This window comes from Lepidochelys olivacea (genome assembly GCF_965140295.1).
Source record: "Lepidochelys olivacea isolate rLepOli2 genome assembly, chromosome: 1".
NCBI lineage: Eukaryota > Metazoa > Chordata > Testudines > Cheloniidae > Lepidochelys > Lepidochelys olivacea.
In genome coordinates, this window is record NC_140411.1 from 255869172 (window position 1) to 255882488 (window position 13317).

The 13317-nt window shown below is 46.3% G+C and overlaps 1 protein-coding gene across 4 annotated transcripts in view; it reads right to left on the reverse strand.

Moving 5' to 3' along the window:
* Positions 1–1385: 1385 nt before the first annotated feature.
* Positions 1386–13317, reverse strand: part of BPIFC (BPI fold containing family C) — a 49611-nt gene continuing 37679 nt past the window's right edge. For all 4 annotated transcript variants that reach the window (XM_084617234.1, XM_084617232.1, XM_084617235.1 and 1 more), the window contains exons 9-16: positions 10474–10647; positions 9653–9706; positions 8351–8521; positions 7674–7741; positions 6033–6075; positions 5110–5173; positions 3199–3275; positions 1386–1850 (exon numbers count right to left, since the gene is read on the reverse strand). In XM_084617234.1, the coding sequence (XP_084473360.1) occupies positions 1809–1850; positions 3199–3275; positions 5110–5173; positions 6033–6075; positions 7674–7741; positions 8351–8521; positions 9653–9706; positions 10474–10647 (693 nt within the window). In that variant the 3' untranslated portion in view covers positions 1386–1808. The remainder of the gene's footprint in view (positions 1851–3198; positions 3276–5109; positions 5174–6032; positions 6076–7673; positions 7742–8350; positions 8522–9652; positions 9707–10473; positions 10648–13317) is intronic.

A 13317-nucleotide genomic window follows, 5' to 3' on the forward strand; every position in this document is an offset into this window, starting at 1 on the left:
TGGTGTACGGGCGGCGCGTGGTAGGAGAGCGTTCTGGCACAACCCCAGCGCGAGGAGGCGCGCGCGCCCCCGGCCCCCTCACAGAGCTCGTGCAGAGCGCAGTGGCAGGGGGTTCCGCAGCCGCCGGGTCCCTGCAGGGAAGGTGGGGGCCGGGGGCACTGGGGTGGGATCTCCCGGGATTCAGCCCCAGAGAGGGGCAGTTCGCTTGTGTGGGCCACCCCTTGCTGGTCGGTAGGGACCGAGCTCCTACTGTCCCCTAGAGCTTGCCCAGCCCCTCACACGAGCTCTGCAGCGCGATCAAAAGCGAGAGCCCCCGAGACTACCGCTCTCCCTGGGCCACGCTTCTCCCCTCAGCACCCTGCAGTCTGCCTTGCTACCCAGCAGACACTGATAATGCAACCAATACATCAGCTGCTGGCTAGGGCGCCCCAATGAATCACAGCTGGAGGAAAGCTTTCACCCCCAAAACATTTCCTGCTGAGAAATGGGGGTTTGTCAAACACAGGGCGGTGGCTGTTGTTTTTCTCTGCTGGAAAATAGGGTGTGCAGGGCAAGTCTGATTTTTTTTGGAAATTGGACATTTGTTTCATTTTTCAAAATCTTTTTTTTAATTTTAAGTTTTTATTCCCCCTTCCCTTTCAACAGCCCCTTTTTGTCACTGCAAGCTGAAGAGTGAAACTGCCAAGGGGAGCTAGGAACTCTTCCAGGTGGAACGAGGAGGTAGATATCACTAGAAGTAATTGAATGAATCATTAAAAAATTCTGCCTGAAGGTTTCTGGAAAGTGAGATTGTGGAATAGTTTCTCAAGAAAAGTGACAGGTTTCAGAGTAACAGCCGTGTTAGTCTGTATTCGCAAAAAGAAAAGGAGTACTTGTGCCACCTTGTGGCATCCGATGAAGTGAGCTGTAGCTCACGAAAGCTTATGCTCAAATAAATTGGTTAGTCTCTAAGGTGCCACAAGTACTCCTTTTCTTTTCAAGAAAAGTGGTTGTAGCTGCATTTCTTAGCACATCTAAAACTTAGGGATACAGTACTAATGAAAGTGTAAAGAATAATTCTGTACTGTCGGGGCATGAACTAGACTCGTGGGTCTTTTTCAGCTCTTAGTTCTGGAGCTTCTTGGGTACCCACTTATTATAACTAGAAAGACATCAGGGTACTCCCTGTCCTGAAATACCACTAAGAAGAGCCCTGGCACTTTGTTCATCCCCCTGATCAAACTCTGAGGAAATCCTTTCACAAAGAACTCAGAAGATTTAAGTCCTCATAGGCACCAAGAGAGTTTTCAGCTTGAAGCACTTTTTGATAGCTCCCACTTCATATTAAACACAACAGATGCATTCCATTGGAAGCAGAATAAGATGTTTATGCTACAACAAAGACCATTAATAGAGCAGCTGCTGATGATAGCTGTGTTTGCAGTTTGGTGGCATACATCCTTTTTCCTAAAGAATATTGAGCTTCCCGTATATAGAAAAGGCTTTACTTAAACAGAGAGACTTTAACCTTTAAAAACAGTAACTTTTGCAGCACCTACAAACTCCTGAATAACAAATGCTTCCCCTACCTAACCACAAAACCACACACTGTGATATGTTTTTACATGGTTTTCTGCTGGATACATGCTATAAATATTCCAGCGGTCAATTCCCTCTTTCTTTTTGGCTTTTTGCCCAAATCAGAGCAGAAGTGAAGACTTTGCTCATTTGCAGAATTTTTAAGTTTAAAAACAAAGGGACAGTATTCAGCCTTCAGGGTCATGTTGTTGGTTGGGAACTTCCTGATCATCCAAATGTGCTCTCCTTCCTTAGAGTTTGTAGTCAACGTCAGTGGAAATCAGCAGATAACCCTGAGGAGAGAAGAACATTCACAAAAGTGCCTGAAATTATTGATAGTTAAGCATCTGAATTTTCTGTTTTAATTCTGTCCTGGGGATTAAGGGTGAGAATCTTTACTGAAGAGAACTGAGACTTACTAGTAGCAACCTCAAGAACTTCACAAAGGGACAGAGACTTCTACACACAGACCCATAAACTCCTCAGGGGTCTGCTGCTTTGCACCGCACTGCCAGCAGATGCTGCACCTAAAGCTCATGTAGCCAGCCATGACAGTATCACTCCAGCTAACAGGGAACCTCCATTGACACACACATGGTGTAGTGATGCTTCAGTGCCACCTCCCCACTCTTGGTACCAATGTAGTGTGACTAGAGAGGAAAGGGTGTGAATGAGGCTTCCATACACCTTATCATTAGCTGCTGCATTGGCACTCTTGGAGCTGTTGTCAGCTGGTGCAAGTTAGAGCAGCCTTCAGGTAGTTGCAACTTCTGTCAGGGGACTGGCCTGCCACAAAGCTGTCCCAGGGCTACGGAACACAACAGTGGCTTAAAACTATCTTTGCACTCCCTCTCTAGAGTTGTGCTTCAGCCCCAACCAAAGAACTGGGCACAGTGTTTGGATTATAAAATGACTGCAAAGTTGGAAGATGATTGGAGCAATCTGATTGGCTCATTAATTTTCTACCAATTAATTTATTATTGATTCCTGTTTCTAGCAATGCCCTGTGCATCCAAATTAAAGGCTAAGTTCCCGTGCTGCATCAACATATGGCTGCAGCAAGCGATGGTAGCAGAATATAGCCCTCTGTTTTTCCATTTGATTATTATATCAGAAAGAACCATTGAGGCACAGGGTATATTTGAGAGATTTATGACCAGCTGAGACACATACCCATCGGAGCTCATTAATCCTCAGGAAATGCCCTGCATCTTTATCATTATTACTATTATTATATATGTAAAGCTCCAGTTATTCACACTACACGAGGAAGGCCAAATTCTGTTTCATTTATGTTTGAGCAACCCTATTGAACTCAATGGGGTTGCACTAAGAAGATGGAAACTTGAATTTAACTTGGTGGGGCAAATTTAGACAAGGTGTAAAAAGGTGTGTAACTCCTTTGACTTGCAAGGGGTTGTTCTTACTTTCAGCACATTTGAATTTGACCCACTGAGTGCATTTGGCCACTGAATATCCGCACATTTGGCTCAGTTTTATTTTTTCCCTCAAAGAAAGAAAAATTTGAAACTTTTGTGGTATGAAATTTCTCATCTTATACCAAGGATTTTTATTGTTTAATATGCTGACAATCTAGCAAAAGAGGAGTAACTCTTTTTAAGACGAAAGCCAGTTTCTCACCTTATTAACTTTAACAACAGGTCTGAGGAGGGTAATTTGGTCCAGGTTAGGAAGAGGGAATCCCTTCTTCAGTTTAACTTAAAAAAAGACAAACAAAATATATATAATACTTAAAAATTATAACTTACACTTCTATAGCACCTTTCCAAGGATCTCAAGGTGTTTACAAACATGAATGAATTAATCCTCACAACACCCCTGGGTGGTAGGTATGATCCCCATTTACAAAGGGGCAAAGAGAGGTCAAGAACAGAAGAATGGCCATACTGGGTCAGACCAAAGGTCCATCTAGCCGAGTATCCTGTCTTCCGACAGTGGCCAATGCCAGGTGCTTCAGAGGGAATGAACAGAACAGGTAATCATCAAGTGATCCATGCCGCGTCGCCCATTCCCAGCTTCTGGCAAACAGGCTAGGGACACCATCCCTGCCCATCTTGGCTAATAGCCATTGATGGACCTATCCTCCATGAACTTATCTAGTTCTTTTTTGAATGCGCTCCCATTGCCTCAGCACTTTGCAGGAAGTGCTCAGCACATTAGCTCTCCTAAGTGTCCTATCCTAAGTCACCTAGTGTTAGCAGAGGAACTGTGAACACAGTCCTGTGCTCCAACCACTAGCAACACCCCCTCTCCTTTGTCTGCACTGTCCAAGAAGGGTGAAATACATCCTAGTGAAGAGGTCCATGCACCTCTATTTTGCGGGCTTAAATGGGACTAAAGTGATGCATAGACTTTGGGCTGGTCCTCTGGATAGGGGTTATTTTCACTCAGAATGACTGGCTACGTTAGCACACAGGGCAGTGACATGAATTTCCCCATAGAGCTCCTTCAGTGTGCCTCATCTGTTACTTGTAGAGACCACCTCTAGAGATAATAATAATATTGCTCCTTTTCAATCCAAGCAGCTAGTCAAAATTTGGGATTCTGGGGATGTTCCAGTAGAGAGCAGAAATTCATGGTAGGTATTCTTTGTTCATTTACAAAGACTGTACAAAGTGCTGTGTCTCTGAATGCAGAAGGAAATAGCAGGAACCACCTTCTTTGTCTCACAGCACCAAGAGCATTCTTTTAATCCTGCACCTTTGACCCAAAAAACTCTTGTAACGGATACTAAACTGTAGACAGGATCATAACACCTCCCAACTTTCTTCTAGGGTCAAGCACTGTGTTTTCATCTGCTCCTTCTGTCTGTCTGTCCTCTGTGTTTTGCCGAGTATTTTGTGTATATGAGGGAGGGCAGAACTCGTTCACCCACTCGAAAACTCCTGGCCAGGTTCACAACCCTCTTTTGTCTTAGGTGAGGAGTTTGTGATTAACTCATCCTGAGAGTTACATTAATTGAAGGGTGCGTTCACACCCAGTCTAAAAGAGGTTGTGATCCAAGCAGTCACCTGTATCTCTCAGCATAACAACAACAACACTCTTGTATAGCATTTTTCATCCATAGCACTCAAAGCACTTTACTAATGAAGTCAATATCACTACCCTCATTTTACAAATGGGGAAACTGAGGCAAAGAGAGGGGAGTGATTTAACCAAGGTCACCCAGCAGGGCAGTGGCAGAGCTAAGAATAGAATCCAGGTCTCCTGAGTGCCAGTCCAGTGCCCTATATAATTTCTATGCCCAGTCAGTCCTTGGTTTCTCTGATGAAACTTCAAGTTAGTGCCAGTTGTAGTGATAGTCTGAGAATGTGTTTACTTGTCTCCTAGAAATTGGCTAATACCCCCAACTCATTTCACATAGGCTACCAGCTGATTGTAATGACATCTTGTCATTTCTCATCTGAGTTGATGTGAAATGGTCCCTAATGGGGAAAAGCCCCATATCACATTACCAATTTCTGGAGCCATATAAGTGTTATTTTGTTAACAGAGATCAGGGCCATTAAAGGAACTAGCCACTATCCTTACCATTGGCTGCTGGGATTACTCCATTCCGTAAAACGTAAGACAGGAAATTCTCCAGAAGTGAGACCTGCCATGGGGGAGAAAATGGATTTAGGGCCCACTTCCTGATATCTATGAAGCTGCTCCATACTAAATCCTGGATGGAGTTTTAAGAAGAAAAGTCCTGCTCACATGACCAGACCTCACTTGGGTAGACAAAACCACAAGTGACAACGACCTTTGGTTCTTGAGGCTTGGGGATGATGTAAAAGATACAGAACACGAGGATCTGGATCTTGTTACCATGCTTGCAATATTTTCATTTAAAATAATCAGTTTCATTTACTTGCGAGATAATTTATCTTTAACCGTACAGCAGTATCTGGGAGATTTTAATTCTCCTCTGCTCAGCTTCCTCGAGCTGATCACTTATCCTCAGGATGAAACTGCTCTCTCTGGGAGGCAGGGTTTTCCCCTATTATGTGTTTCAGGCATTTGTGTCTAGTATTGGCTCCCACTCCCTACCTTAATTATGAGAATCTGTGCTTTGTCCCTGCACACCACCACTGCCTCGCTGCCATTCTAGGGTGCATGTTCTAACCTACAACATGCTGTTCCTTCTACTGCTGCATTGCAGATTACTGTTGTACGCTTCGCGGTCATGATTTTAGTGCCTCTCTGATGAAACATGATACACAAAGAAGAGAGATTGGAAAACATCTCATTTTTAGGAGCACTGAAGAGTTGCTGAGAAGAAGTACTGCAATAAATATATATACAGCAGAAAGGACAGACAGAGTTCCAGAAAGAGAGAAAAGAACCACCCAAGGATGAAGTCTAATGATATAGAAAAATGTGTAGGGAAATTCTGCTCCTTACTCTTCAGACTGACATTTTCCCTGAGATTCTTGGCTCTTGTTTCCTAGACACTGAAACCATCAACTTACCTCAAAGAACCCAGCCCTGGAGTCGGCCAGGAAGAGCTGGAATCTGAAAGGAAAGTAGTAAAAGAGGAGTCATTATAAAGGACGAAGGCACATTGTTTTAGTCATGTATAGTCACCCTCAGTGACATCAGGTCCTATGATATGCCCATGACGAGACACTTCTTTATGGCAATGCATCCTACATGCTACCTTCCACAGAAAAGAGCAGGAGTGTTTCTGTAAGGCATTGCCTGGAACGTACACAGAAGGGTGGCCTCGGAGAAGTTTATCCAGGATTGTGAGTGCACTTCTTCCTCTATGTTTAGTTGTGTACGTCTCACTGATTCATACATTTAACTGCACCAGGTCAAGCACCAAAGATCCCCTGTCTCTCAGATCCTACTGAGAGAAATGTGCTACAGGAGCTAGGAGGTGAAATTCCACTTGGAGAATGTTACTGATGGTGATGACTTAGAAGCTCAGTTCAGTTTGCAAGATCTCTGAGGTTCACCCACTGCAAACTTCCTCCCTGTAAACCATTCTGAGGACTTCCTAATCACCCTCCTCATTAGGTTCCTGACACCCCACTACTCTCCTTGGGAACTCCCTTCTGAGAGTCTCTGGAGTTTGGACATCTCTAATTCTTCTTGCCTGTTACGGTCTTCCTAGACATGGTTCTTGTGAGCTCGGGTTCCCATCACCCTACCACCTAATCCAATGGGTGCTTGGCATTCAGAGTCTGATCCTGTCAAGTGGGCGGTTTTGACCATCACCCATGCTTTTAGATACACATATTTGAAAATCTGGATTCTATTTTTTTAATGAAAAGTTAAATTCTATAAGAAATGTCATGACCTCAGATGACAGCTTTCTGACCAAGCTGGGAGTCATTATGCCAACACTTGGAATCACCACTGTAGCATATACATAGACCAGCCCAAACTCTTTCCTGTGTTCTGGCCCCTTTGCCCTGCTCTGGTTGCACAAAAGGACTGGAAAGCAGCTGGATCAGGCCAGTTGAGGATCCTGCCCCACCATGTGGGGGAGCTCTCAATGATGCAGAATCATCATACTAGGCTCCTGTGCTACCTTCCTATCCAGTCCTGGCAGATGGGGCATGCCAGGAGTGGGGAACATGTGTGACTGGGGCACAATGTGCACCAGCTATCTCCAGCTGGCAGACAGTCCCTGGGAGGCTGTTGACAGCTAGCATAAGTTAGAGCAATCCCATGGCTGGTCTAACCTATGCTGGGACTGGTGCAGAATGACCAAGCAAATCAGGGAATCATAATTAGCTTCCCTGATGGCCCCTGCCTTTCTCTGATGAGTTGATCTAAGCATAGGAGAGAATCTCAGTCAAAGATTTTAGACTAATAAATCCAATACAGTTTCCTTTACTAAGCCCTCTATAGAAAAGTACAGAATGAAGCAACAGAAGAAGATTCAATGATCCCAAAATATGGTTGTCTTTCATCCACAGGATTTGGGCAGTGTAGCCAAAAGCATCTCAGGGTCCCTATCCTTGTGAGAAAGAAGTTAAATTGCATTGGCTGCCTTTTCCTTATGCTGGACTAACTCCACAGCTAGGCTGACACAATAAGGCTGTTGTGTTTTAATACTGGGATCATCTGAATGGCCTCAGGTCAAGCTGTCCTGTGTTTACCTGTTCAGACATAATGAGCCAATCAGCTTCTGTTCAAATATAGTCAGACTGGCACTGGCGTTCGCTATCTGCAGGAGAGAAGAGTCTTGAGTTACTGTATCCATATAGAATGGGGTCCTTTCTTAGATTCAAACACAAATATAGTCTCCGTGTATCATTTAAAATGCAACAGTTCCACCTTCTTTGATAAATACTGAAGCTGTCTCATACAGTGCTACTTTCTGCCTGATTTGGGGTTTGTGTACAGTTCAGCCTTGATTATCTCAATGTCACTGGCAATATTAAAAGTATGGACAACTGAGATTTTCATTAATCAAGGACATTTTCAATGTAATGAATAGATGTCAGGGGACATGACCCATTGCTGTATAACAGGGAATTCTAGAGAACTAAGCTTCAGATAACTGAAGTAGTAATATATCTGGGTTTTTATTCCTCTTTAAGAAAACTCACCTCCCAATAGCAATACCCTACAGGCCAGATTGTGCCCCCAAACTTTCATGTTCAACCCCTGGCTGAAGTTAATGGAATTTGCTTATTTAAGGGCAAAATTTTCCCCTATGTGTTGCAGGTACTGACCTCTAGGACCTTCAAATGCCCTGGTTTCTGGCAGGGCAGAACAACAAACTTATTTTAACTCCTAGATGAAATGTAATCCTCTGGTCCATGGTACTTACTATGTTCACTGTAAACATGGATTGGGTGGTTGAGTCTGGCAGGACAGCAAGCACCTCCATGGAGGCACAGATCTCTAGAGTAAAGGAGTCTGTCTGTAAACTGACCACAGGTGCAGCAGTAGCCCTCAGGTTCAACATTGCGGGGCGTGCCTCTACATAATACTGGGCAATCTGTAGGGTTTCAAGGCAAAGAAGGAGAGTCTGAAAGTAGCTTTATATAGAACAAATCTGAACAGTGAAACTTATCATTCATTAAAATAGTTATTTTGAGAGGGTTTCTGAAGATCAAACTTTAGAAAAAAGGTGTTAACAAGATGGTAGAGTCCTTACGGCAACAGGAATAGGAATGTCTCCTGTGATGATGACCTGATCATCTTTGTCATATCAGGAATGTGGAGGAAAGTCCCCTCCATTACCAGAAGACCCATTCCCTTCAACAGATGAGCAATTTCCAGAGGATTAAATTCTAGTTTGTGAACATGTCTGAGACAAAGGAAACATGAACATGGCACTCAAACAAGCCAACAAAGAGGCTGAGGAGCCAGCGTATCACCAGTAGAGTGCATGGTGCTTTGCAGATAAATATGATTATGAGGAACTTTGGCTTAGGAGCTTGGCTACTGCATTTATGATGGGAAAAAAACTATTGTCATCCTGGAAATAGACAGGAACATTTAACTCCTAGAGTGCTGAGATTGTTTAGACTCATGCTCAGCATTTGGCACTAGTTCTTATATTTATTTTCAGTTCCTCAGTTTGTCTCTCTAGCCCAGCAGGAGCCCAAGCTGCATCCTCACTGCCCTCTCCACTCCTGCTCTATTCATCTTCCTCACATAAACTAAATGAGGCCCCACCATCTCCCTTGTCCTTCCATAGACCACATGCAAATGTTAGAAGTTGGCACCTTCCTCACACAGGCAGAGAGCCCCGGCTTCCTTCCTGCCTACCTGCCAGCTCTGTTTCCCAACATGCAGCCACTTTGCTCTTCACCGCTATCATCATCCTCAGCTGCTGATGCACGCTATCTCTCACCTGTCAGCAGCCAGGTGACCCAAGTCATGCAAATTTGGGCAGGAGAAAGGGGTTCTTAGCAGAGATGTCGTGGGGCCAGTTAGGACTCACTTGAGGCAAGAGTCGTGACCTGGACCTGCCTCCTAGCCACTGTGCGTCTTCCCCTTCTCCAACACAGTGACACACAGTGGCTCCACCAAACCATTGGAGGTTAACCAGTACTCAGATGACACCCACACTGGGACTAGCTAGGGTGGTTTCTGAAGGGTTCACAGAACTAAAGATACCCACCTCAGGAACGATGCTGCCAAATGTCTCTGTTGTTACATTAAAATAACTGGAAAGCTGCAAAAGAAATGAAAGAAATTATTCCATCCTGTGTGAGCTTCATGTCTAGGTTTTCTTTAAATCTGCTATTTATTGTCATTTTGATGACCTAGTGCCTTTGAACCTTGGGAAAATTCCTAGGGGGAGTCCTAGAGCACTGAGTCAAATTCTCACTAACGTGCCCAAAAGAAGCCCCCCCACATATTGGAGAAACAAAGATTAAAACCTTCTGCAGAAATACAGGTGCAATATTCTGCTCACATTTGGGCCCGTAGCCACCTGTTTGCTGGGATATATGAATCCACTGGAGACAGGTCTCAAAGCTCTGCTTGGCCTCCCAGCTACAGGCAAAACTACTATGCTTTGTGACATCTGCGTAGCCCACAGGTAGAGCCAGTTCAGTTCCAGGGATCCCTCCTAGTAGTGAGTCAGCAAAGGCCCCTCAGAAAGCTGCCAGTAAGGCAGTAGAGTCCCCAGCATGAATTTCCTTGTCCTTTTCAGAGGAGCACATGGTTCAGATCTGTGACATATCATTTTGAAAGTGAATTGTGCCTATTTTGTACCTTGTTCAGTGGCACCTCTGAATTTGGCCTCAGAAATCTAGATACTACATAATGGCAAAATAAAGAATTAGTATTAGAGATCATGATCACACTCTGATAACTGCATGGCTTGGTTAACACTGAGCCTGTAACTGCACTGCAAATGAGTTTATATAAAATCCCCTTCTCTGAAGGACCATACCTGGAACACTTTTAATCCCTTCATCTGCAAGTGCCACTCACCTCTTCTACGATGGTGATGTTGAAGGCCCCTGCTGTGTAATAAGTCAGTGAGGCAGACTTGAAGAAATACTCAGAGATGCCAAAGTAAAGCATGGAATCACTCTTGTCTGGGAGAATGAAGGGATCTTGTACAAAGGCAAGGTCAGTCCAATTTCCAACTGGATAGACTGTGCCCTGCAAAATATTATTGTCATTTATAAAATCAGGGCCTGTCAAAAACTCTGAATGCATTTACAATGGTGGATCTTACAGGGCCCTCCACGGAGAATGCTCTTGGCCTGATTTTCAAAGATGCCAAGCATCCACTTAAGACGCCAGAGGCTACTCAGGGATCAGCAACTTATTCTGTGCCTAAATATTGATTTTTTTAAAAATTTTTTTTAAAAATCTTGACCCTTGCCTTCATCCCCAGGAATTCAAATCTGAGAACTCTCATCAAGAGCTATCCAGTGATGTCATATTCTAGGATGGTGTGTAAGGAGAGAGGTGATCTCTAAGGCGGGGTGGCGAACCATTTTTCTATCAGGGGCCATTGACCCACAGAAAGAATCAATGGTGGGCAGCACACAGTCCTGCAATGTGGGGAGGGGGGTGGAGGAGCGGCAGAGGCTCGGGGCTTCCCCCAGGCTCTGGGGTGGGGCCAGAAATGAGGGGTTGTGGGTATGGGAGGGGGCTCCAGGCTGGGGCAGGGGGTTGGGGTGCGGGAGGGGGTGAAGACTCTAGCTGGTGGTGCGGGCTCTGGGGTGGGGTTGGGGATAAGGGGTTTGGGATTCAGGAGAGGGCTCCGGGCTGGGGCCAAGCGGTTTTGAGTGCGGGAGCAGGCTCAAGGCTGGGGCGAAGGTTGGGGTGGGGAAGGAGGTTCAAGGTGCAGGATCCGGGGGAAGCTGGGGTGTGGGAGAGGGCTCAGGGCTGGGGCAGGGGGTTGGGATGCAGGTGGGGGTCTGGGTCTGGGAGGGAGTTAGGGTGCGGGAGGAGGTTCCAACCTTGGGTGAGGGTTCAGGGTGTGGGCTCCGGCCGGGCGGTGCTTACCTCAGGCAGCTGGCTCCTGGTCAGCAGTGCAACGGGCCTAAGGCAAGCTCCCTGCCTGCCCTGGCTCCATGCTGCTCTTGGAAGTGGCCACCATGTCCAGCTCCTAGGTGGAGGGGCCAGGGGGCTCTGCATGATGTGCACTGCCCGCACCCGCAGCTGCCATCTGCGGCGGTTCCCAGCCAATGGGAGTGCGGAGCTGGCGCTGGGGGCAGTGCACAGAGCTTCCCTGATCACCCCTGCTCCTAGAGGCCTTAGGGACATGCCAGGCTCTTCTGGGAGCTAGAGCCGACCCTAGCTTCTCCCTGTAGCGGGGCAAGCCAGCGCTCGTGGCTCCAGCCCTGCATGGGGGTGCTGAGGCTCGGGGCTTCCGGCCCGCGGCACGTAGACTTGCCGCAGGTTGGATGAAATGAAGCAGCGGGCTGGATCCAGCCCGTAGGTTCCCCAGTCCTGCTCTAAGGGCTTGTCCAGAAGGGGACTAAAGGCCTGGTCTACACTACGGGGTTGGGTCGAATTTAGCCACGTTAGGTCGATTTAAAAATGACTGTGTCCACACGACCAATCCCGTTCCGTTGACCTAAAGGGCTCTTAAAATTGACTTCTGTACTCCTCCCCGACGAGGGGAGTAGCACTAAAATCGACCTTGCTGGGTCGAATTTGGGGTAGTGCGGACACAAATCAATAGTATTGGCCTCCAGGAGCTATCCCAGAGTGCTCCATTGTGACCACTCTGGACAGCACTTTGAACTCCGATGCACTAGCCAAGTACACAGGAAAAGCCCTGGGAACTTTTGAATTTCATTTCCTGTTTGGTCAGCGTGGCGAACTCAGCAGCACTCAGCAGCACAGATGACCATGCAGTCCCCCCAGAATCGTAGAACGTAAAATGTTTCTACGCTCCCCCTATCATCTCTGTCCCTGAGGTTATCGCAGATTAGAAGGCGAAAAAAATGCACTCGCGATGACATGTTTTCCGAGCTCATGCAGTCCTCCCGCACTGATAGGGCACAGCTTAAGGCATGGAGGCATTCAGTGGCAGAGGCCAGGAAAGAATTAAGTGAGCGCAAAGAGCGGAGGCAGGACGCGATGCTGAGGCTAATGGGGGAGCAAACGGAAATGATGAAACGTCTGTTGGGGGAGCAAACAGACATGATGAAGTGTCTGTTGGAGCTGCAGGAAAGCCAACAAGAGCACAGACCCCTGCTGTATCCACTGTATAACCGTCTACCCTCCTCCCCATGTTCCGTAGCCTCCTCACCCAGATGCCCAAGAACGCGGGGGAGAGGGAGGCGCCAGGCACCCAGCCACTTCACTACAGAGGATGGCCCAAGCAACAGAAGGTTATCATTCAAACAGTTTGATTTTTAGTGTGGCTACAATAAGCAATGTGGCCTTGTCCTTCCCTCCTCCCCCACCTCACCCGGGCTACCTTGTCTGTTATCTCAATTTTTTTTTAATGAATAAAGAAAGAATGCATGGTTTCAAAACAATAGCTACTTATTTCGAAGGTGGGAGGGTGGTTGGCTTACAGGGAATTAAAATCAACAAAGTGGGTGGGTTTGCATCAAGGAGAAACACACACAACTGTCACACCAAAACCTGGCCAGTCATGAAACTGGTTTTCAAAGCCTTTTTGATGCGCAGTGTGCCTTGCTGTGCTCTTCTAATCGCCCTGGTGTCTGGCTGCTCAAAATCGGACACCATGCGATTTGCCTCAACCTCCCATCCCGCCATAAATGTCTCCCCCTTATGCTCACAGATATTATGGAGCACACAGCAAGCAGCAATAACAATGCGAATGTTGGTTGCACTCAGGTC